At 37.0% G+C, this 24485-nt stretch overlaps 1 protein-coding gene across 1 annotated transcript in view; it reads right to left on the minus strand.

Moving 5' to 3' along the window:
• Positions 1–567: 567 nt before the first annotated feature.
• The window catches only part of FRK (fyn related Src family tyrosine kinase), a 46014-nt gene continuing 22096 nt past the window's right edge, over positions 568–24485 (minus strand). Inside the window, exons 2-8 of the mRNA XM_005418436.2 lie at positions 24017–24138; positions 17512–17672; positions 16733–16901; positions 9121–9279; positions 5318–5499; positions 3241–3406; positions 568–1384 (exon numbers count right to left, since the gene is read on the minus strand). Of these exons, the coding sequence (XP_005418493.1) occupies positions 1191–1384; positions 3241–3406; positions 5318–5499; positions 9121–9279; positions 16733–16901; positions 17512–17672; positions 24017–24138 (1153 nt within the window). The 3' untranslated portion in view covers positions 568–1190. The remainder of the gene's footprint in view (positions 1385–3240; positions 3407–5317; positions 5500–9120; positions 9280–16732; positions 16902–17511; positions 17673–24016; positions 24139–24485) is intronic.

Here is a 24485-nt window from a genome sequence, read left to right on the forward strand (position 1 = left end):
TATTGTTAAATAATTAACTGATGAATCATAAGTAAATAATTAAAACCTGGTTTTATAAGCCTCACAACTGAGAAAATAAAACTGTCACAGTGATACCAGATTTTAGCAGAACTGATACCATGGTTAGGGAAAGGGCAAAAAAATTTAATATGTATAGCCAGCTATATAGAGTGCTGGAAGAAGCATCCGGGCTCCATTTCTCCATTGAACAACATAAAATGGGTCATCTGTTACTTAAACCTCCTGTATTAAAGTTGAACCTAAAGAAAGTAGAAGAAAAGATTGCTAATTACCCTGCAAAATACCTAGACCTGCCCTGTTGGAGAGGGTTTGTGATTTGGGGAAGCAGGATTGAAAAGACTGTCACTCTAAAACTCTGAGACAGTCTTGAGTTCGTGTTAAAATATCCTTTCCTCCAATATCCTTAAAATTAAGAGCCATAAAATAAACCCTCACAGTTCAATGGACAATAACTCATAGATATTTAACAATCTTAAGAACAAACAACTTCTAATAATAATTCAAAATAATAATTTTGTTTATTCTTGTAAAAGGAGTACAGTAGACAAAATATAAAAAGATCAGCCTGTGCATCTACAAAGCAAAATAATTCCTTCTCTCCCATGAATATCTCCCATTATTTTCAGATATAGCAAAAGCACATGTACTTCAATTCTAAGCAAGGCAATTAATTTGGATTCTGACAAATCAGAGCCATCAGCCACAGGATTACTTTTATTATGTTTTACAGTGAAAGGACTCTGGGAGCACAGATCCTGCTGTGTAGAGCCATTACATTCCTTCCCGAGAACAAACTGATAGGAATGAAAAGTCTAACAGTAAATAATTATTCCAATAAAGAAATTACAAAAAGCTACAATAGTTACTTAGCTAGACTAATTTCAATTGTTTGTTCTTTCAACATGTTGTTTTAAAATAAATAGAAGACTAATTTTTAGAAAAATCCACTCTCCAGCTTCCTGATGCTTTGTCTTGCAAAACATTTGCCAGCAGCAAAAAATTTAAGAGTCTTTGAAGATCTGGGAGGGGATGAAGCATACCAGGATTCTTCAGCACCCCCAAATAACCCCACACCTGGGGTTAGGCTGACTGCACAGCCTCTGTTAGCCATGTTGGCTAGGACATGTCCTTCAGGATCATCCTGAAGGTTCATGTCTCATGGCCTGGGCCTAGGCAAAGGAATAGAGCTCGTTGTTGAAGTAGTTCTCCAGCTGGTCACTGAGGGACTCAAAGGTGGGCCGCTCATCGGGCTCTGCATTCCAGCACTTCTCCATCATCCTGTAGAGTGGTGCTGGGCACGTCTCCGGCTGAGGAAGTCTGTACCCATTGTCCAGCAGCTGGATCACCTGGTGTCCCGGCATACCTGCAAGCCAAAAGGAGTTCACCAGGCTACTCAGGATCTGCTTCTGGGTGCTGCGTGTTCCTCTCTCTTCAGCACAGAATCACCACAGAATGGTTTGGGTTGGAAAGGACCCTAAAGATCATCGGGTTCAAAGCCCCTGCCCTGAGCAGGGGCACCTTCCACAAGACCAGGTTACTCAAAGCCCTTCCTGCCTGGCCTTGAATGATTCCAGGGACAGAGCCTCATCTCTTACTGTTTACCAGCAATTAAAAACCAACTCCAACATTTCCCCACCACCTCACCCTGACTGTGCCAGCTGCAAGGCATCACAAATAAGTTTGTCTGCATGTGAGGCTTTTCTTCCACCATTTGGGTTTGTCAAAAATTTTCAGACATCTATTTAGCTTAAATAGTTTCTAAATTCCTCTAGTCTCAGTGACTATGAAATCTCCTAAGAAAACCTGATCTGAATTTTCCTCACATTTAGAAACTTTTTCCTAAAGTCAGCCCTGTTTCCTCAAGGGCAGCTGGGCAATGGTATCCCTCCTACTCCATCACCACCAGTCATGGAGAAGAAACCATTCATTTCCCTATCTTTGCTATACCTTTATATACTAAGACTATTGTCCTGTTCTCTTCCAATTTTATACTCTTTAAATTAAATCTTGAATTGTGTTAATTTCTTTTCCCTAGATCTCTGATGGTGCTTCCTCTGCACATTATCCACTGCCACCACAAATCAACATAAACTCTTCTAAATGATTACTGAGAAAAAACTCCTGAAAGTAATACCAAGTAAACAAATAGTAAAATGACATTTTCTACTTTTAAGATACAGATGCCTTTGCAAAGGGGTAATACTGAAAGAGTTTTCAGACAATATCCAGAGCTACAGTGTTACATATTTTTTATACTAAAATGATTTATTTATGTGTGTGTGCGTCCATATGTACACAACTATAGTTTATATAAGACTTCAGGATATTTTGCTTTGTTTTTTTTTCTTCAGAACAATTTCACATGAGGTGAGGGTGGGAATCAAAAAGCAAAATCAATTTTCCCTTTTACAGAAAATATCAGTTTGGGACCCTGTGAAATGTAGTTTATGGCAAATGCACTACCCCTCAGGCCTGTACAGACAACATAACTTATTTTTACTTTAGTTCTTCCCTTGTGTTCTACTCACCAGCGCAAAATGAGTGACAGTCAATCATCTCACTGATATTTTGTGTTATTGGAGCCACAGTTCCTTGAGCATTTCTCACAGTACTAGAAATAATGGCTGCTCTCAGACTACTATATCTACTTTTGAGATTGGTGACATTTTAATTATTTAATTCTTGTGATCCTTTCCTTTATGAAGACTTTTCACTGCAACAATCATACATGAGAGAGGGGGGTAAAAGCACCCTGATTTATTTTTCAGACACCTTATTTCTGAAGTGCTTGTTCAGCACTTCACACATAATCTATTCTTCCATGAGATATACTAAAAAAAAAATTCAAAAAGGACAGGTTGGGAAACAAAAAACCCTTCCTTTATTTCTTCCCTTTTTCACATTCCAAGAATTGGCATCTTTGATCTGATGATGGAGGAAAATAGCCAGCTGGCTTAGGTGCCTCTGCAGTGCAGATTGATTCCATCAAGAGGAAGCTTGAACGTGTGCTAACCACAGCCTTTGCAAAGCTGCCAGGAGAACCATGGAAGCCAGAAGGCCTGCCCCACTAAATGGACCTCATCTGAACAACCTTCTTCCTCTCTTTAAAATTTTAAACCTTTAACATGCCCATAGTACAGGCATTCAGTGTTCTTTTTTTGTGTTATTCTGAAATCAAGAAAAAAATTAGACATCATTTCTTTAGGTAAAAGTACTTACCATGATAAGGCATCTGCCCATAGGTGATTATTTCAAACAGAAGTATCCCAAAGGACCAGACATCTGATTTAATGCTGAATCTGTTGTAGCGGATTGCCTCTGGGGCTGTCCATTTCACTGGGAGTTTTGTTTCAGTCCTAGCTTCATATATTTTTTCATTTTCTACCTATCGTGGGTAAAACAAAACAAGCCTGGTTTCAGACCTGCTTCAGCAAACCACTTAAGCATCTGACTAAGCTCAGCATGTGCTTAATCTTATCTTTTAATGAAACTCTTGTTTTTCAGGTAAGTACCCATTTTCTGAAGTCTACCATGGGATTCAGCTTTGCAGTTGAAAAGTGCAGAGGCTTCATCTGAGGCTTTTCTAAAGCATTTATCATTTCAAGCAAGCACACAGCATTGGAGTGGCTCCTGATTAATTATGACTTGCTGCTGTGAATTCTGGACCTGGCATGCAAGATTTCAAAAGTCTGTCAGGAGTGGCAGTGTAAGCATCCTGCTGACACTACAGACCAAATGTCTCCGCGTCTGGTCTACAGTAAAGAGAGAAGGCAAGAGCAAGAGCTAATGGACTTCAGAAGATTTCCTCTGTGATTTATTGTGATGTTGAAGGGTCATTGACTTTGAAAACAGTGGCTTAAGCAGGTTTTAGGGAAGAAAGAATAAACTCTGACTGATTCAAATTAACATATTAGTTTCCCCTGAGCTAATTAATGTAAAGTGTAGGTGAAAGAAGCAAAAAAATTGTTGAGTTGCCAGTTTGTAGAATCATGTCCTTAAAGGTTTATTGCAAGGACATCTAAATTTTGTGAACATTTCTTCTCTCTCTCTCTCCCACGCATAATTTAGTATATACAAGTCACACCTAAAGCCTCAGTCAAGTTTTTCACTTGCAAATCCAGATGTACATGTACCAGATTTTGCTTTTTTGATTGTTTAAATACAGAATGTATATTTCCTGGCTGCAATGCTCAATGGTTTTGAAAATACTGGTTGTTATAGATTTATATCTCTATACTTATACAGCTGGCATCTTGACCATAACACTAATCTTTGGAAACAAGAAATATATGCATTATGAACATTGTTCATTTAAAAAGATATATTTTTTATGTTAAAGAACTCATAATATTAACTTATGCATATTTAGAACAATCAAATTAAATTAAAAGAATTTTCAAAGTCCCTTGATGCCTTTGTTAAGCCATTATTCTATACTTCAGTATGTAATAAATCCACTTCTGTTATAAACTTCAATTTCTTCAATTCATTGTTTTTGAATGGAAAAACAAAATGAGAAGTAGAAGACTTTTTTCTCTGTTTTTCCTTCTCAGTGCAAGAACATAAATAAATAATAAAATCCAAGCATAGCCTCAGAAATTATGGATTTCATATTGAAATCCATAAAATATAGCAAAATAAATCTTTCCAATATTGATTAAATAATTTTGAGAGGTAGAAAATCTCATTTCTAAACCACAGCTCTTCCAAAGGGATACTTTGGCTGGTGACCCTTGGCATTCTCTGCGTTCAAGGACTAGAGAAAAAAACCAAAACAGTGCAGTGGCAAAGAATTTGCATCAGACTTAAAGCTCTGAGTTCTCACTTTACAAATGTTGCTGTTAGCTGTGGAGAGGAATAAGGTCCTTTTATGATTACTACCTGTGATCACAAGCACCATGGAGGCAGTGGGGAAGAGAACAAGGAGAGAATACACGTCAATACATTTTTATATGCCTTCCCTTACAGGCCCAGGTGTACAATCTTTCCATCATTCCTCTCCATGTTGCAAACACTGTGGATAAAGCTGGGTATTGCCAGAATCCTTCCTGGGTGGCTGGGTGGGAAGCAGACACCGAGATTCTTCAGACTGACGCAAAGGCACAGGACAACTTCTGACCTTGCATGGGATAATGCAGGTAGAAGATACAAGAGAACATGTTATAGGTCCTTCTCTCCCTGGGCTTGCCTTTATCTTAACCCATCAATTTGGGGCTACAATTCATTCTTTAGCTGGCCTCTTCCACCTTGCTCTCCAGAGTTAGAAGCAGGGACAATTAAGCCTCTCACAACCTACCTTAAAAACTCTTGCAAGTCCAAAGTCTGCCACTTTGTAAACATTGTGCTCACCAACAAGAACATTCCTGGCTGCCAGATCCCGATGGATATAGTTCTGAGATTCAAGGTATGCCATCCCAGAAGCTACCTGAGCAGCCATGTCTATTTGATGTGTCAGGGAGATTTGAGAGCCTCCATCTTCTGTTTAAAAAGGAGATTACAAGAACAATGTAAGAACAACAACAAGATGCTGATTTCAGACATAAATAACTGAAAACCAGCCTGGTTCAAAAAAGCCAACACAAATAAACCAAATCATGCAATACAATAAAGTAACAGCCCAGCCAAATGACAGAGATTACTGAATGACATTACTTATTTCCCAGTAACTGAGTAACAATGCTTGTCCCATCTTCTCTAAAACAGTAGATACTACATGCAGGAATTAATCTAGGCCAGGAAGGAGCTGCTGATGCAGTCCAAAGAGGAAATCTTTTATCTACAGATAGTGACATATTATGCACCTTTCCGACGTTTAGGGTTCATAAAACTGTTCCAAATAGTAAGAGTTAATGTCCGTACCCAGTGCTTGTAGCTAGAGCTGACTAAAGATGGAAAAGCACAAAATTATCCTTGTTCCCTGTTCTCCAATGATTCTGACTAGGAAAAATACCGTCTGCTGTCAAGTATAACTCATTTTCACTTTCCAGTCCACTTGACTGCTTCACGCTGTTATCTCTGTTGTCGCTACTCAGGAGTAGGACTCCTGGAGATGCTTTTAAGCTGCCTCCTTCTCCAGTAGAACTTTTTGAAGCAATGTGCATGTCATTCCCACCATCAAATTCCAGAAATTGAGATTTGGCAATCGAAGGTCATTGTTCAAACAATGTAGTAGAAGAACTTTGAGCTGAGCAACTTGCCTCTAAAAATTAAGGAAAGCCTCAGGCCATGAAAAACTGCAGCCAAAAATTGTAAGATGGGTAACAAAAAAAAAAAAATTCATCGGAGTATAACATTGTAAACCAAATCAGTATTACATTCAAGAACCACTTCATACAATCCCAAATGCTGCAGCACTGAAACATGGCTTTCTATCTCTGTAGCATCTAACACTCAAAACAATTTCAACTTTGTTTCAGAACCTTAATATCAAAAAGCTGAATTCTTGCTGCTAGGCTTATCGGCAGTTCTTTGTCATCAGCTTGGTGACTTTTACTTACTGCCTCTGTGTTAGAGGAATAAAATTTTTGTAGCTGGCAGTTTTCTCTCACTTATTTTTAATTGATTTACAGTGATAGCATGTCTTAGTATTGTTTTAAATAGCCTTCTCCAGTTCTGGCATTTTATTTAATGGAACTTTTTCATCCCACCTTACCTAGTGTAAACCTACCATGTTTCCATTTAAAGCCATTCCCCTTGTCCCGTAAAAATTCCCTCTCCAGCTCTCTTATAGGCTCCCATTAGGTAGTGGAAGGCTACTCTAAGCTTACATCTAACTAGCTAGCTATAGATATAGATATGTTTATATAACTTTCACACTCAAAATCAGGCACTACTGCGGAATTTATAAATTTATAAATAATCCCATGGATCATTTATAAATTGATCAAGAAAATGTAGCGCCTCCATGTCCTTTTTTACTAATATTTTTTGACAAAACCCTCAACCTCATATGAAAAATTTATTAGAGAAAATATTAAAGAAGTCTTGGGATCTGCACCCTGTTCTAAGCAATCTATCATAATCGGTCATATAGAAAAGACAGGAAAATATTCTCATTGACAGATATCTGACAATAAAAAAAGAGAAAAATAAATAAGCAGCACTTTCTCCAGTAAGGGCATTGCCTCCACAATAATTCACTGAATTTCAAGACTGCATACCTGCCAGAACAAGCCCCAGGCCCATCAGAATTGATAAAAGCACTCATACATTTATGACAATTTCATTCATTTCCAATAACAAAGAAAAGTTTTCAGGTGCATTTTTCTCATACTGAGGGCAGCTCAATAACTCTGCATAGCAGTGCTCATCAAGAACTCTCCCAAAGTACATTTACAGTGTGCACAGGGAATTCCCATGTCCATCATTATTAAGTAGCTGTCATTATGGGGAAATGTGATAGTAACTGTGAATAAAATATTAGGGACTTCTAAAGCTGGAAAAGCATACCATACAGTTCTAGGAGGGGAATAGGAAAAAAGAATATCTCTGGAGTTTTCTCCACTCTAGTTTGCTTTATTTACCCATAGTGCTCACAGAGACAGAAGCTTTCTGGAAATATTTTCCTGTTTCCTGCAGAGGCTGAATCTCAAGAAAACTTACCAGGAGGTGTGCACTCCAGCTGATATAGATCACTTCCAGTCACAGAGCTCTACACGAGCTTCAAATATCTTTCCTTTTTAGTCTCACTGGCAGCAATGACTTTTCTCTGACCACAATACCTATCAAAACCCTTGGATCTCTGCCTCCACCTCTTAGTTCTGTGCTCCTCCCTGTGCATCCGTCATCAGACCAGGAGGGATACCACTAGACTGGGTTTCAACTGGACAATTTTATGGATATCTTGATGGCTGCCTGGAAACCAGCTGACTTTCCACAGCCTCTGGTGAAGACCGACAGGAGTGGGCACTTAGGCAAGGAGCAGGGTGCTGTGCATATGCTGGCAGCTGATCCACACACAGGCTGCAGAGCTGATGTTCTCTGGACATGTTTACTCTATGCACACTAACAGGCCAAATTTCACCTCTGCAATAGCTGTGACTCATCCTGGCTTTCTCAGAGCTATTCTCCAGTGCAATAAATGTTTCCATGCACAGTAATCATTTCCTGATGTGCCAGGCTCTTTCAATCAGATAAGCTGCAATCTGCACACAAAGGCACCAACACCAAAGATGAGGATTTGAAGGAAATTTGTGCCTTGCTACCTCTGGCCAGCAAATGCCTACAAAACTGTGGATGATCTGGCCCAAGGTCGTGGCAGACCCACCCTGGGCAGTTCCTGGTAGGTCTGTCTCTGTGTCAGAGATTTCTTTAACTGTAATTGTGCGTGGACAGACCCTCATTTAAAAATGGTTCCACAGAGAAGATGGGGGAAGGCATGTGTCATGGTAAATGCTGCCTGTGGTATTACACAGGGCTCTGCTTTATGGGCTGTAAACAGAGAAGAAATTCAGCATGACAACCGTGGCAAACATTTTGTCTTCAAGAAATCATTACAGCTTTAAAGACAGACATCTGCTAAACTGAAAATGGATAGCAACACTAGAATCAAGAATTTCCCAGTAACAGGAGTGAGCTTAAAAGTGCAATCATTATGCTAGTCTGTTCCAGGCTGTACAATTTTATTTTTAATTATTATTTGCCTTCAAAAGAACATTTTGAAGTGCTACTGAGATAAAAGCCCTGATGAGATAGGCAAGGGACAAATTTGTAGTGAAAAGCTATCCCTGACTAGTAATAGTTTTCAAAGCTGTTAAGTACATTTTGTGGAAGTGCTTCTATTTCATGTCAAACATGATGACCTATCCTTCTGGATACTTATATTTTTATTCCTTTGTGTATGTTCCCATCTACTCCTAGAACTGGATGAAAAAATATGAGCCATTATAAGGCAAGAATCAGACTGTGGATGTGATTCTTTCCTACTTTTCAAATATTTTGGTTGTCAAAAATTCATAAACCTTTCTGCTTTTCTCACCCCCACACATGACAAATAATGCAGCTTTTACATTAAACCAGGGTGTTGTACTTCTATCTTTTATGTTAGTGTATTTACTAAACTGCAGCACCCTTAAAATGAGTTTAGAGTGATTTGCTTACTTTTAAGGTATTCTAGAAGACTTCCATATCTCATCAGCTCGGTAATAATATAAATTGGGTCCTCCAAAGTGCAGACAGCATAAAGCTGTATAAGCTTTGGATGTCTCAAGTTCTTCATTATTTGTGCTTCCCTCAGAAAGTCTTTTGGATCCATTGAACCTGAAACAACAGCATATAACAAAACCAAGGTTATTAAAGGGCTTTCTACCAGCAATCTTAAGGGAGTAACTGATATTGTTTTCTGTCTTTGAAAGTACATTAACATCTCAAATCTTCACAGTTCCCACAGAAAACAGACAGTGCAGCTGAAACAAACATTTAATGAGTGAAACATGCCAGTTATGTAGGGACAGAGAACATATGTGTCCCAGCCACCAGAAATATAAAGGCTAAAATCAACCACCCCCAGGACTCCCCCAAACAGGAAAAAAAAGAAGTGAGGCTAGAATGCTAAGGGATACATTTTAAATACACAACTGGTTAATGAAAGGATCAGAAACTGAGGTGAGAGTGTCTAGGTAATGAACATAAAATTTCTGAGAGAAAACTAGTGCTGCAATAAAAATTTGTTGCACTATATTTTCAGCTTCACCAATTAAAGCCTGAAAGCACTGAAATCAGTTTAGCATATGCAGAGATGATGCGTGCATTTTATATACATACAAAAACAAATAGCTATTTATAATGAGCATGCAATAGCAACCCTATCAGAAATACCAATGTATGCACAGATGTAACATTAATTTTACAATCCCTTAAATACCAAAGTGTCTTAACAGCAAATGATGCCAACTTTTTGAGTGTTACATAAGATCATAACATCTCTCGTTCTATTCATATATATAGTGAACCAAGGCAGCGACTATGTCAAAGAAGCAGTCAGAAATGGCACAGGAAGCTAGTCATGGCAAATGCAGGATTAAAGGTCATATGTCCTGAATAGGGGATTGATTAGGAAAACATGAATAAATAAAGAATCAAAGCTTTCTAGATGAATGATCCAGTAGTGATCAGATTTTGTCAGATGTTTGAGGAAGTTGGTGAATAATATCTCCTTCAAAATCTTGTACATGCAAATGTGAAATTATTTAACTACTCACAGGTCTCCTTCCTCCCAAATCAAAATACTTTAATTAAGAAAATATTACAGTTAAGATTGGAGAGGAAAATATCTAATTATCCAACTTATTCTGCTCTATGCCATGTTTAAAAACAAACTCATCTTACTCAGTTAGGTAATCTATAAGGTTCATTTGGGAGTTTGATTGTGTTCCAAACATGGATGTTTAAATTAAGTGAAACTCTTGGAGGATGTTAAATGGCTCAGCAATAAAATTCCAACCAACTATCTGTTCTACAAAAAACACTAGAAAATCAGCCTGTTCACCCAGCACCTACCTTGAATACCACCTCCTGAAAAATGTCCCAGCCTATTTTCCAAAACATAGGAATGATGTGTGATATCTTATCCTCACATCAATACAAGAGGAATGATTCAGAAATGCTCCCAACATAGACTTTATGAAAAAAGAGCCATTTGACATTGCTACTTGGGAGAGCAAAGATTACATTGCAAGGATCAGGTACTCCTCACTTCCATTTCCTCATACTTCCCTCGGCAATCCCATATTGCCCAATTTGGTGAGACTTCATAGGATGTCATTAGGAGGAGTGGTCAAAGTATTTGGATTTCCATCAATAAATGGCAAGCAACCAATAATACAGCTCCTCAACAGGTACAAGCTACACTCATTTTCTTTACTCACTGTCAGAGGAAAGTGGGGGCCTGCACAAAGAGTGAATGATCACACCTGGTCTGGATAAAGCAGAAATTGTGACAGGGAGAAAACCCAAAACATCTCTGATGCTTACTCTACATCCTTTTCTTGTTTAGAACAGCACAATCTTTAAAGATTTACTCAAACATTTCACCAATTCTAGATTTAAAAAAAATAATTTATAAGGTCGTCTTTATAGGGTTTGGACTCACTTTGATATTTATTTAAAATTTTGCCCCATTTGCTTACTTGTTTCAAGATATATGCATTGTCATAAAAATCAACCTAAAATCTACAGCTGCATGGTGTGAAGCATTCTGCCTCCAGAAGCAAATGCATCAGCGTGAATTATGATTTAGCATCAGTGCCAAGATTTGACAAGTTGATCCTAAAAAGGATGAACTACTTGCTCACTTAGGGTCTACCAAATCATGGACCCTCTATGGATCATTATACAGGATTTCTTCACACCATAGAATTTGACAGTCTGATTTGTTCCCACCATCAAAGTTTGCCTACAAGGAATTTCTCAATTTAATCATGCTATAAACTTCTCCCAATAAACTGAAACCAAGCAACATGTTTTTCAGATATGACAACTTTCAATAAATTGATCAAGAAGGAAGTTTTCCATTAGCTGAATAGCTGCAAATCTTTTTCTACACTGTAAAAGCAAATAACAGTGACAATAATGTTAACAAACCAGAAAAAGATCAATAAGTATTTCCTGCATGTTTTACAGAGCATATGTAACCTTCAGTTTTACTTAGTTTATATCTTTAAATAGCACAAGTAGCAGACAGTGCATCAATCCCCCACAGCCCTGTAGATCTTATATTGTACCTCATAAGACTGGATGCCAAATGAAAAAAAAATAAAAGTGCCTTTATGAGTGTTCTGCCTAAGATTATGTTTCAGCGACTGAATAAGCAAATTAAAAACTGCCTCTAAAAGAAACCAAACATACTTGTTACAAATTAGCTGGATAAAGCCTGTCACAATAGTGGCAAAGAATTTACAGTACATCCCTTTGAGGCAGGAAACACATGCCAAATGGAGTTTCAAATAACTGAGGGGGGTTTAACTTGTAGTGGAATATGTATGTTTTTAATGAAATACACATTTTCACCTGTTAGTAGTAAACACAAAATAAAGAGCAGGTTACTGTAAGTAGAAACGACTTGGTCATGAAACAATTAGTTAACATAAGCCTTTATTGAAACAAGCGGAGGTTTCTTTTGTGTAAGATACCAGTTTGGGAGTAAATTTATCAGGACCTGAAGAAAATATGGTCTTGATAATCTGTTTTTTGAATGAAAAATGTTTTTCTAAATGTCAAAACCATTCTCCAGAACAAAATGTTGGAATCTCTTCCTTTGAGATGTTCTATGTTGTGCTGCTCTGCCAGGAATCACCTCTAACTTAAGCCTACTTAAAACAGATATATCAGTTCTGATTAATTTGTCTTTGAAAATATTTTGTTCTGGATCTGAGGAAGCTTCACATTCTAAGATAAACACTGATAGCCTGGAAATGAGTCAGAGAGGAAGGTTAGTTATTTTCCAGATTCTATTTGCCTAAATGTAAATGGCCCTTAAACGTTTGAGAAACCCACCACAAGACTCGTTGTTTGCAACTTTTCAATAAACCTTTCCAAATTGCTTCAAAGTACTCTTGTACTTTAGAAGAACCTAGCCCTCTAAGTAAAGTTTATAGAAAATTAATTTTTATGAGGAGACTGCATTAAGCATATAACTATGATCTTCTGAAGAATTTTATGAGTAATAAAGAAATAAAGTTTAAAAACTAAGTATTTGGCAACACAAGAAATTAAAATCGCCTATTCATATTAACAGATGAATAATATATGTTTCTGGATGTTTTCAAGCAGCTTTGTCACCATACAGAAGTAAACTTACATATTAGTTTAAGGGCACATACTGAATAAACGGAATAAAAAAATCTCTTTTGTTTTCAGGGAAACTGGGGTACTTCCCTGAGGGAAAAGCTTTTTACACTGCATATGTGTTAAAGAGATGACAAATTAGAGAAATGAAAATGTTACGAAAAACTCCACTGACAGTACCAACCCAGACACTATTTTGGAAAAGCCTCCTGAAAAAAAAAAAAAAAATCGTGCTTGGACAGTTTCCATGCAGAGAGAAGCTTGGGAGATGCTTTACAACGTGATAATGACAAATGTATGCGTCAGCTTCAACAGGCATAAGGAACTTTATCAGATACAATTAATTGGTGATGATAGATATCTGCTTCACTTGCTGACAGCTGGAGAAGCAAGCTAGCCCAGACAATAGGTTCTAGAAAATCCATCACACTCAACATAGGACAAAGTGCAAATCCCTGCTGCAATGATTTCCACTTTAATAGAAAAATTCAGTGTCTCAGTGAGGAAATAAAAACAGAAATGTGAAATGACATGTTCAGGGACCTGCATCAAGATAGTATTCTGCAGAGCCAAAACCAGAAATAGCAACTGCTGGTTTCTAGACTGTTTTCCTATCTACTGATCCCTGCACCTCTCTGAAAACTATGGGTCAACAGCTCAAAAGTCAGAGGCAGAGATGTTCTTACGTTTTGTTTTTTCATTCACACATTCATGGCTATGGCTGTGGCTGGTAAAATGTCACAGATGTCTCCAAAGCAGAGACAAGTGAACCAGTGAACAAATAAGAGAATTATTTGAACGAAAGCATCACATTACTGCTGCTTTCTGTATACAGTCACACTGATCAACAGATTGTAAAAGGAATAAGGAGAGGTAATGGGCAAGACATTGACAATGGTATTTGAGAGCAAAGAGTGGAATGATCTCAGATATTTTCAGTTGTTGTAATTGTGCTGGAGAGACAAGGGGTGGATTCTGTGCAAATTGTTGACTTTGGTTTTGTGATTATGGTGTTTTGCTTTTGTTGTGGACAATTCTTTTTCTGGACATAGGATTTGAGGTGTAGCCTCACCAGCACTGAACAGAGAGGGACAATGGTCTCTGCCCTGGTCTCCCTGGCCACACTATTGCTGATTCAGGCCAGGATGCCACTGGCATCATTGATTTTAAGCCTTTTAGTAGCAATAGCTAGAGATTAGTTTAAGTCCAGAAAAAAATTGTTTGAGAAATGAGAAGGACACTATATAACAAGAAACTGCATTTAGCCTTTCTAAAGACGACTGAAAATCGATTAAACAAGAATGGAAAGAACAATTAATACATTCGAATGGGCTTTTATTTTATTACAAGAAGACATAGCAAGGGTTAAAAAGAAGACATCAGGAAAATTCAAATGTGAAATTAGGTGCAGATTCTTACAATTCCTTCATCTTAGGACTAGAGGACTTCTCATTATTGTGTAGTCAAGAACAAGCTGTGTTTTGGTTAAATATAAATGCTAATCTCAGCAGAGGGATGATGTGTAATGGCATATAACAGTAAAGTATTCTGACTATATATGGTCTAGAACAGATGTACAGTGCAAAATAATGCTCAACAGATAAACCCAAAGTAACAGAAATCCTTTCTGGCCTGAAGGCCTATAAATCTATGACATTCTGATTGCATTATACTCTTCTCTATTGTTCACCATGTGATTACCCATGATCAACCTGCTCCTGCTTGGTAATAAGAGCATTGTTCCATTTCACAATTTCTCTGGTGGTAAAGCCTTTTTAGCAGAGCCCTTTCCATCTCAGCCCCTTACATTTGTCAGATCACTTTGAGTTTAACACACACCTCTGTGTGTTTTTCTGATGACTTGCTTGTCCAGAGAGTCTACACTGTAAAACAGATTAGTAAAAAGTCTGTAGTTTAAAATACACCCCCTCCTGCCCCAGTATGAAGACAAGAGATTTAGATCTTTGAGCCAAGAGGCAGGAGAGGTGTATTTTACAGAGTGTTACACTTGAAGCCTGAAACATTGCTTATGTGAATATTGGAAGCTTCAGGGATCAACAGTATATATTTCTTGATTACTCATTAACCATTAAATTTTTCATTCCTTTATCAACTTTATGTTATGGCGAATGAAATTACCTACCCTACCCTTTGCTGAAATTTTATTAGTACCAAGATAAACATTTGTTACTCAGATTAGGGTGAGGGTATTGTGGTTTGTCTTTAATTAGTGAAGTGTTATTCCTCATGAGTAACAATGAGAACAAGCTATGGAAAACCAATGTGCTGATTACTGTAAGGCACTCCAAATGCCTTTCACTATACAGTGAAAAACAATGTATAAAAGAGGATAATTCCCTGAAGAAGTGATACTACAAGGTTAATTGCTTACATTTGTGACTGAACTGTTTTTGTAGAATGAGATAGTTCACAAAGTACAGTGATAAGAAATTCAACATTAACTACATAATTTATCAAGACAGCTTTGGGAGTCAAAGTCTTCATTCTGAGCAGCACTATGTGTGACGTTTGGCTTCCTTATCAAAGTGTTAGGTCACAAACACTCTGCCATCCAAGCGCTGCATCCAGGTGGGGCTTCTGTCTGCCCTAACTCAATACAACCCAGCATGCAATCAGTGAAACTACTGCTGTTGACCTTAGCAAGAATCAGACTAGAGTGGAAAAAACGGAGATAGAAAATGTATTGATTAATTGAGCCCTTTTTCCCAGGTGAACTATGATACTACAAAAAGAATCACAGTTGAAGGAGTTTCTTCCATTATACTGTGCTAGTCTATACGTGATAACAAGTTTGCAGTGAGTCTTATATTTATTACAGTGAAAAAGAGATTTCAAGCTGGTTTCTGTTTGCTGAGTCACTAGGGAGATGCACCTGTTCAGTGAAAAAAGTATTGTCTTTCATATGAATTATAGAAGGTCTTCAGTCTGAACAGATTTCATATTTTCAGTTAAGCAGAGGGAAAAAAAAAAGGGGGGGGGGCTTATTTTCTTTTAGTTTGCATGTCCCAAAACACAAAAGATATCCTGATACAAGAGAGCCTTGAAACATATGCTTAAATTCCTCCCTGCTCAAGAGACCATTCAAGCAGTGCTCAAGCATATTGATGTTATATTGAATCAAAAGTCTGAATCTGTTCTGCTTCCTGAATCAGGTTCATTAGTGCCCAACACAAGCTTTTTCAATTAACTGCAGCTCATGTTGTTATCTCTTTTTAAAAAACATGTATATCATCCAAGCTGCCTCTCTTATCTATGTGGTTCTTGCCATCTGCTGGTAGATATTTTATGTTGTCAATTGAAAATGCACAAATTACTTGAAGTTAATGAAACATAATTAAGAAAAATGCTAAAAACTGTATTAGTCACAATCTTACATTACATGCAAATAGTGAGTGTAAATGTTGTGTATCAAAAGCTTTAAAAAATTTGATTCAAGCAATACTAGTATTAAAGCACTCCTTAAGTACAAACTTAGCATAGTAAATAGTCTATATGACCAAAGAAATCACTGCAGTATAGCACCTAATCCCTAGAAAAACCCTACATATGACAAACTGCTTGTAAATTAATTACTTCACCTACAGATTTTTCAATCTACAGTTACTCACTTCCACACAAACAATACCGTAAAAAATAGGTACAACAAAACAACTCTTGTTGTGTTGCCTTTTTATGTGATACAGATGTTGAATTAATTCAGCTCATCTAGAAACAGAAAACTGTATGAAATTCTAATTAAAAAACCAAAGACTATCTAGACCTAGAGCTTTACTAATCTTTATGTCTAGGTGTGTGGATTTTAAGAATTAATGCATATATACAGATAGGGTCTGTTTGCTGCAGCATTTAAAAAGTAAAGGAGCACTCTTGCTAATAGCTCATTAACATTTAAGAATAATTCACATACCTGGTTTTAATGTTTTGATTGCCACAGGGGTAGTATTATTCCACAGACCTTCCCATACTTCACCAAACTGACCATATCCTAATTTTTTCACAAATTTCAGAGATCGTCGGTCTATCTCCCACTGATCAACAGTTTTGTAAGATAAATCAAAAGTAGCAGGAGTTTGTATCTTGTAAAAGAAAATAAATAATACACTTCAACAACATATACTAATCATTGTTAACTATTTCATGTAAAGCTGGAACAGATATAAATAATGTTTCCTTAGAGTATACACATGCAATAAAGTGAGCCAAGAACATAAAATACAACCCTCATACTGGGTGCTCTTTGTTAGAAATTAGAAATACACTAAAGAAAATATCCTCCCATGAAAAGCAAAAATTGGAAATCATCCCTCTAGCAAGCTTTTTGAACAATGACATGTTGGTTGCCAGAACCTTATGGTTTTGTCTCAGTAATTACATATGGACAGCTAGAGTTATGAAGTTGGAGATTTCATCTCCATATGTATTTATAAAAAGGTATTCACAAATCATGATCTGGCATATTCCACCTCCCCCCCCAAACACTTGATGATTTTTTTCAAAATGGTACTTTATTATGTATTTGTCAACCTCAAGAATGAAACTGTAACACTACCCAGAACTTCCTGAAAACAAGCAGATCATTAATATTCTGAAATGGTAGAAGCAGATATGGGGTTAACACTTTCTGGCAGATATCTGATGAGTTAGCTCACAAAATATATCTTGCATACTGTAGCATCCATGCCTTACCTTTAGGCATGGCTGTCCGAGCAACACACAGAGGCCATCACTGTTCTTGCTGTAATAGTCAACCAACTTATTCAAAGTTTTAAAAGTTTTCCTTCTGGTTAGGAAAAAGCTTCCATCCATCCTTTTGATCCTGTAGTGCTTCACAGATGTACCATCAAAAACTAAAAAGATTTAAATATATTAAGTGTCCAGGAATTATTGAAGTGGTACAATATCATTTATACCCAAACCATCACAATGTTCCTAAATATATTTATGAGGACCTTAAAATAAATTATTTTAGTTCCCAAATATGACAACTATAAAAAAGCCTCTTTAAAACCAAAGCCCATTGTTCAGATAGCTTAACACATCTTGTCTATCAGTCTCCAGCTATTCAGATTTGGAGATTCTCCACCAAAAGAATTGATGTAGAAGTACATAAATATATCTTCTGTGAGGCAGCTCATGTTTCCCCTGTTTGAAGACACCAAAACCAGCCAAAAGCATCCAACTGACAGCAATCATTTAGCCAGTTTTTAATATTTCCTTTATCCTCCTTTATTTTAGTGTTAACATTCCAAATAGCAGCTGCTGGGCTGGCAGGCATTTTAGAGGAAGCAGATATACCCTCCACATAGCCACAGTTCTCTGAAAAGTACTCACATCTTCCAAGGGTTTTTTTTTATTTTGCGCCTGTTTGGAATATGTAAAATTCAGGTGAATAATGCTGTGTTTCATGCAGTTGATTAATTCCTTTTCAGTGGAATGTTTTTTATTCTAATCTGTTGTGTCTTAATCAATAAGACTATTCCTCATATCCTGTAAGTTATCTGCTTATCATGACAGCCAGTGTCCCTCTCTGTGACCATTGGAGCACTCCTTAGATGTGTCAGAAAAAAGGCTGGGCCACTGCATGCTGGGGCTAGACACGGACCAGCACAAGATCAAAGAGAGACAAAAAAATGTATAAATCACACACACACAGAGACACACACACAAAAAAAAAAGTTTGGAGACCACTAGTTTAGAGATCTTTACAAATTAATATCAGTAGAAGCAATAGCAGGCTCAGAATCATCAGAAAGGGCAGTTCAGAAGAGCTGAAAAGGTATTTAGTCACTTATGTGGGTGTAATTTCCTAGACCCTCCATTGTTTAGACATCACTGTCCATGTTCAATGGGCAGTAGACAGTTTATATTGCATACAGAAGGGTAACCGATTTTGCTCCAAAGAAGTCCACAGCTGTTAGCCCTAACATAAACAGTGTTCCACAATAAACCTAGAAGACAGATTCTTTATACTGTACCTCTGTATGCATCTTGGCAATAGCTTTGATTATAATAGCAGAAGAATATGTGGCTGTATTGTATGTAGAAAGCATATAGGATTGGTTGCATGAAATAACCAAAGCTGATGGAAGAATAATTTCTCTCACCACCAAAGTGATGAAATGAAAGAGAAAATCTCTCCTTCCTTAAGTACTATTGTGGATGATTAAATATTTTTTCACTGTACTGTGCGATTGTCATCCAAGACCACCAGAGAGCAGACAGGAGCTTTTCAAAATACTCCACCTCGGGTAGTATTTTTAGGAATCTGGGAACTTACGATTCTCCATGAGGACAGGAATGGGAATATTTGTAAACAAAATCCATATTACAGTGCACTTTTCAAATTATATTTCTTTTTGAATTAACACCCATAATTACTATCTTTTAACTGCAAAATTTATGAATGCTTTTGTGATTTGCCATTTGGAAATAGTGCTGAAGCAAAATGAAGGAAAGAGTAATTCAGTAATAACGGACTGAAAATGTAATGACTTTTCCAAAGTTCACAGGAAAATTAATCCAGACAAATTAATTAGTCTTTATGATGCATTGAACAAAAGGCCAGTAGGATGACTGTGTTCCAGTCTCAGCTGTATATCACAAGTAATAGTAGTTTGACTACCTGATTTATTTATTAGCAGTATTATAACTATTATTTGTGAAGTAGCTAACATTAATAATGCAAGAGCTGGTTTGAAGGATGTGCTCTAATTTCTTAAATGAGCCTTTTACAAAGCCTTATGATTGACAGCACGCAGGTCAGGTGGTGATTTGCGTGGAGAAGCTGGAGAAAATTTCTGCACTGATAATTTCTCATAATAAATAGCTGAGATTAGTGCAGTATTTGACAGGGGGTTGTTTACTTTTATTTTAGGGCCGAGTTTGGCTGTATAAGTCCTGCAGCACACACTTGGATTTCTGCAGCATGGTGTGGCTCCTCTTCCAAAATTATACAGAGCACATATCACTCAGGAAAGAGCTATCCATAACCCCTTCCAGTCACCTCTACATCCATGCCAGACTACTAACCAGGACAGGATTGTAATTTCAGTCTCACACAGCTTGACAGTAACTGGGTTTGAATACTGCAGAGATTTTCTCCTCAACTTGCCTTTCCAAAAGAATTACAGCTCCCCATTAGATTTCTACATGGTTTCAGTCTAGCAAAAGGATTATCCTCTCCCAGCTATCCATCTTCACATGATAGGTTAAGCAGAAGTAGATTTTGCCACCTGAAGAATGTGAATAAAATAATTTACTACTTCTTCCCCAGGGCACAAAAATTTATGGTGGCATCAGCAGAGTCCACACCTTCACCAAATGAGTCATGGAGACACTAATGTTCCATTACTGCCAAAAACAACGTGTCCCAACACAGCTCCTGGGAACAGTTCCCCCCCCAGCACTCGCCATGCACTGCTGCCACCAGCACCTCTGCTCTGACTCCATGCCCAGAGGGGATGTGGGAGGAAGGTGACTCATGAGATCACTGTCACCAGCACAGAATGGATGCAGAGGCAGATCCAAGATCACCCTCTCAGTTACAGCCATAATTTTGTCAGTTCTGTGAATCTGCTGCCTTAAACAACTACCTGTTTTTCCTACGCTGGAAGCCAGGAGGAAAACACACAACATTCTATTAGGAGCATGGAAAAAATAGCTGAAGAAAACACAAACCATTTACATTGTTATTTAATGCAATAAGTCTTTCAGATACCATTATTCAATAATGGGCTAAGTACAGAGCCTCCTGCTATCATTGGCAATGACACACAATTAAGCTGAGCACATCTAAATTATAGCTTTTAATTAAAATGAGGCAACATCTAAGATGGCACCAACATGTTTAAAATTTAATGCATTTCACACCAGATGCTGGAGTCATCAACATAAAAATCTGTCGACAACATGTGCATTTTTAAAATGGAAAAACCTATTTTTGAAATGTCAAACACCCTAAATTTATAGTAACACATGTCAGGGGCCTATCTGGCTTGATGAGCTTTCCATTTCACTATTCACAGATGATAAAAACCTTTCTGAACGGGAATTTTTGTTTTCAGTTTAAATAATTATTTATTATCCAAGTCTTACAAATTGAGTGTTTTCCCAACAAGGAAAGTTAGAAGTAAAGAGTGTAATTTTCATGAAAGCTCGAATTTTAAATTGTTTTTTTTCTTACTGAGGAGATCACTTGTCTCCTTAATTAACATTAAATCTCTTATATACCTCATTGTCCATATGAGTATGAAATCAAGCATGAAATTCATAAAATCAGTTTATGGGTTCTCGGGTAAAATAAAAAAAAATCTTCCTCTTCAACTTCTTTTTTTGCCTAAAAGGCATGCTTAATTCTCCAAGGATGGAGAATTAAGATATTTTCTTAAATATCTTAATTTTGAAAACCTCGTTTTCTCTTCAAGCCAATATCATCTAGTCTCCAATTAAACCAAAAGAGCAATAAAAGCTAGAGCAAAACCAATCAGACCTACAGAAAATGGGACTTTTGAGGTCTAATGTTTCTGGACTGAAAAAATTTGAAACAGAAATTAGAGGCACGTTCCAAAATATTGGGTTGTGACTTCTCTCTTGTCAGTGTACCAGCTACCACAGAGATAGAAGCCATCCTTCTGCTTCAGCTTTAGTGTCTCATAATTCCTACTGATGGCACAAACAGGAAAGATGCAGGAAAACTCTCTTCTCCAGAGAACCTGGTGAACTGAACTACCTTCTTTCCTACTAATGCTTCCCACAACACAAACCATTTCATTGTTTACTTTAGAATGCACTAGCTTTCCAAGAAGTAGACAGTAAGTAATGAGATTATGGACATAAAACAGCTAGACCAGGATGTATACTATTAGGTTGGAAGAAAAATACAAACAGATGTCATTCAGCTAAGCTGATTCAGTCAGCAGCAAATAATATTTAGCTCTTTGAGATGAAGTAACATGTTAAGGATAAATTATGTTCAACTCTGGCAAGCTACTAAAGAATACAGCAGCGCTGGGAAATGACAGCACCAGTAGTGTCTACAGGTTGCTTCAGTTTATCCTTTTTCTTTAACTAAAAAAGCACAAAAGTTTAATGCATCTGAGATGATACATGTATTCATGCATACATTTTCAGAGGACAACCCATGTTTGTGCATGAAGGAGAGCTGGCTCCTGCAGCTGGAGCCTTGCCTCTGTGTATATTACTTTCTTCAGTGCCACTCTTACCTTCCTTAATCAAACAAACCAGCATGAAACAAACCCACACTGTTGGTTTCATATCTTGCTCTTATCAGTCATCATCAAATCTCCTCTTCTCAAATAAGCTTATAAAAAATGTAAAAAAAAAAGTCTACCACAAGCTTTCATAATTAAATCAAATATACTAGATCAGATGGAATAAATTTTCTATCCCAAATTTGTAATGAAAAAACTAAACAGCAGCATTAAAGGGTGATTTTATACCACTACAAATGCTGGCCTAATATTTATTTTCACTCTCTTGGATTTTTCTCTAGTTCACCTAAGATACTTCTACTTTCCTGTTAGAGAAGTGGTTAGGATGCAGGATTAATAATTAATATTTTAAATCTTTCCTAAAAGGAGAGAGAATAATAAACAGAATTTGCATTCCCACCTCCAGGTGCACAAACGAAAGATTTTTCATTCATTTTTGGTTATGTGCCATGTATTTATGTGCCATCATTAAGAAGATAATACAGGCTTGTCTTTCCTTCCCTGCATAACACCATCCTGTCACCAGTCTGTCCCAGTTCTTGGATGAAATCAGTTCACTGATGAGCTTGAAGGAAGCTGAAACCATGTAACACAGTAACAAGTTGGCACGTGCAGAGAAAGCATTTTGAAAGGTCTGTGGCTGTAATACAGTCCTTGAACAAGTGTGCACACACAGAGGCCAGTTCTGTCGCAGCTCAGGAGCAGTCTGATTCCTTGCTGAAGGTAGTTTTCCTTTAAGCACTTCGTGGCAAGGACCAACTTCCTTGAGGGCAAACTGCAAACTGTGGATTAAACTCTCCCAGTACTGTAAATATCGCATTTATATCAATAAACACCCCTGTATCTCATATTTCTTTGTCTTGGCAATAAAAAGCATTCCTCACATTACCACAAGACATTGCAAGTACATACACTTTTCTTATAATTGGGAAAGTGGAACCAAGAATATGTTTCTTCACAACCTTAAGCTGTGTTTCTGTGTATATTCAGAAGGTGAATGACGCATAATCATCCATGCAAAAGAGGAGTCAATATGAAAGAATCTGGTTATGGACAAGGTGCCTTTCATTGCACTTACATAATTCTGCACATGACTAGCCACGTTTTTTTCACAAACATTAAAAACCTTTCTGGCTCTGGAATTGATATAGGTAGAACATATTAGGAACTTCGGGTGTATAGCCCTGTTGTCTCAGGGACAACACTATACTCATGACTCACAGTTGTATGACAAGTTTGATGGGAAATGTTCACAGAAAACAACCAATGAACAATCACATTTATTACCTAAAATGGCAAATATGTACAGCATGAAAAAACATTATGTACTTAAATGTGAGTAAAATTATTAACAAACAAGTGTCCTAATTTGATAATCATTCAGATTCAAATAAAGGACTTAAATAAATTTCAAAATGCATCATCATCATCAATCTATTTTTTTGCTGATGTTTACAGTGAAATTTTCAATGAAACATCGCTGATTCTAAAGCACAGCTTTGAAGACCTTCCCACAATTTTATCCCTGAAAACAAATAAATATAAACCTAAATGTGAATTCTAACAGAAATCTCCTTTTCTTAAATTGCAGATATCTGTCAACATGCTTTTATTTTTATTTTTGTTTTGTGTACTAATCAGAGCTGTAGTGTATAATTTTAATGTAATTTTTTATGCTTTGGTCATGAAAATACTATCTATATTAAGGCAGCTAGAGCACTGGAAGTACTAAGCATAAAAAGTTAATTTCTGTTCTGAGTATATTGATAAACAAAGTCTATAAAATATAAACTCAAATTACTCTTGCCAAGTTTTCTTTATGTATCTCCTGGGAAAAAACCCCATTATTACGAATTTAATTTCATTTTTGTGCCCATAGTTTATTGTTCTCGAAGATGAAAAAGCCCAGACCACCTGAAAAATTTTTAAAACATTGCTTCAGATGAAAAACTAGAATATACCTGAGAGTGAGTATTCGCCTTTTAGACTTTCGCTTTCTCGGATTAGAAAGGCTCCTTCCTTGTTTACAGGGTACAACAGTTGTCTTTCGGCATCTGCTCGTCTGATTGGGCCAAAGAACCATCTGAACAAATAAAAACCATTAATTTTACCACTCAGTGAAACATACCAGGAAGACAGTTTAGCTTTTATAAACATGCTGCATATTTACTAAGAGATAATCTGATTTGAGTGAAATCTGGATTTTACTGCTGATGAAAAGTCTTACTGCTTTTAAGGCAACAAGGATTCAGAAGTGACAGACTGGCCTTGTCTCAGAAAAAATCACCAAGAAAAATTGCCGAGGCTACAAGGGCAGAAATTGATGCCAAGTCCATTGATGCCACTTGAACTAGGTAGAGGTGCAGGTATGTGCTAACAACCCAACATCTTAAAAGACAAAAGATCTCTCAAACTGCAGAAGGCTTCTCA

Source organism: Geospiza fortis, unplaced genomic scaffold (assembly GCF_000277835.1).
Source record: "Geospiza fortis unplaced genomic scaffold, GeoFor_1.0 scaffold98, whole genome shotgun sequence".
Lineage (NCBI taxonomy): Eukaryota > Metazoa > Chordata > Aves > Passeriformes > Thraupidae > Geospiza > Geospiza fortis.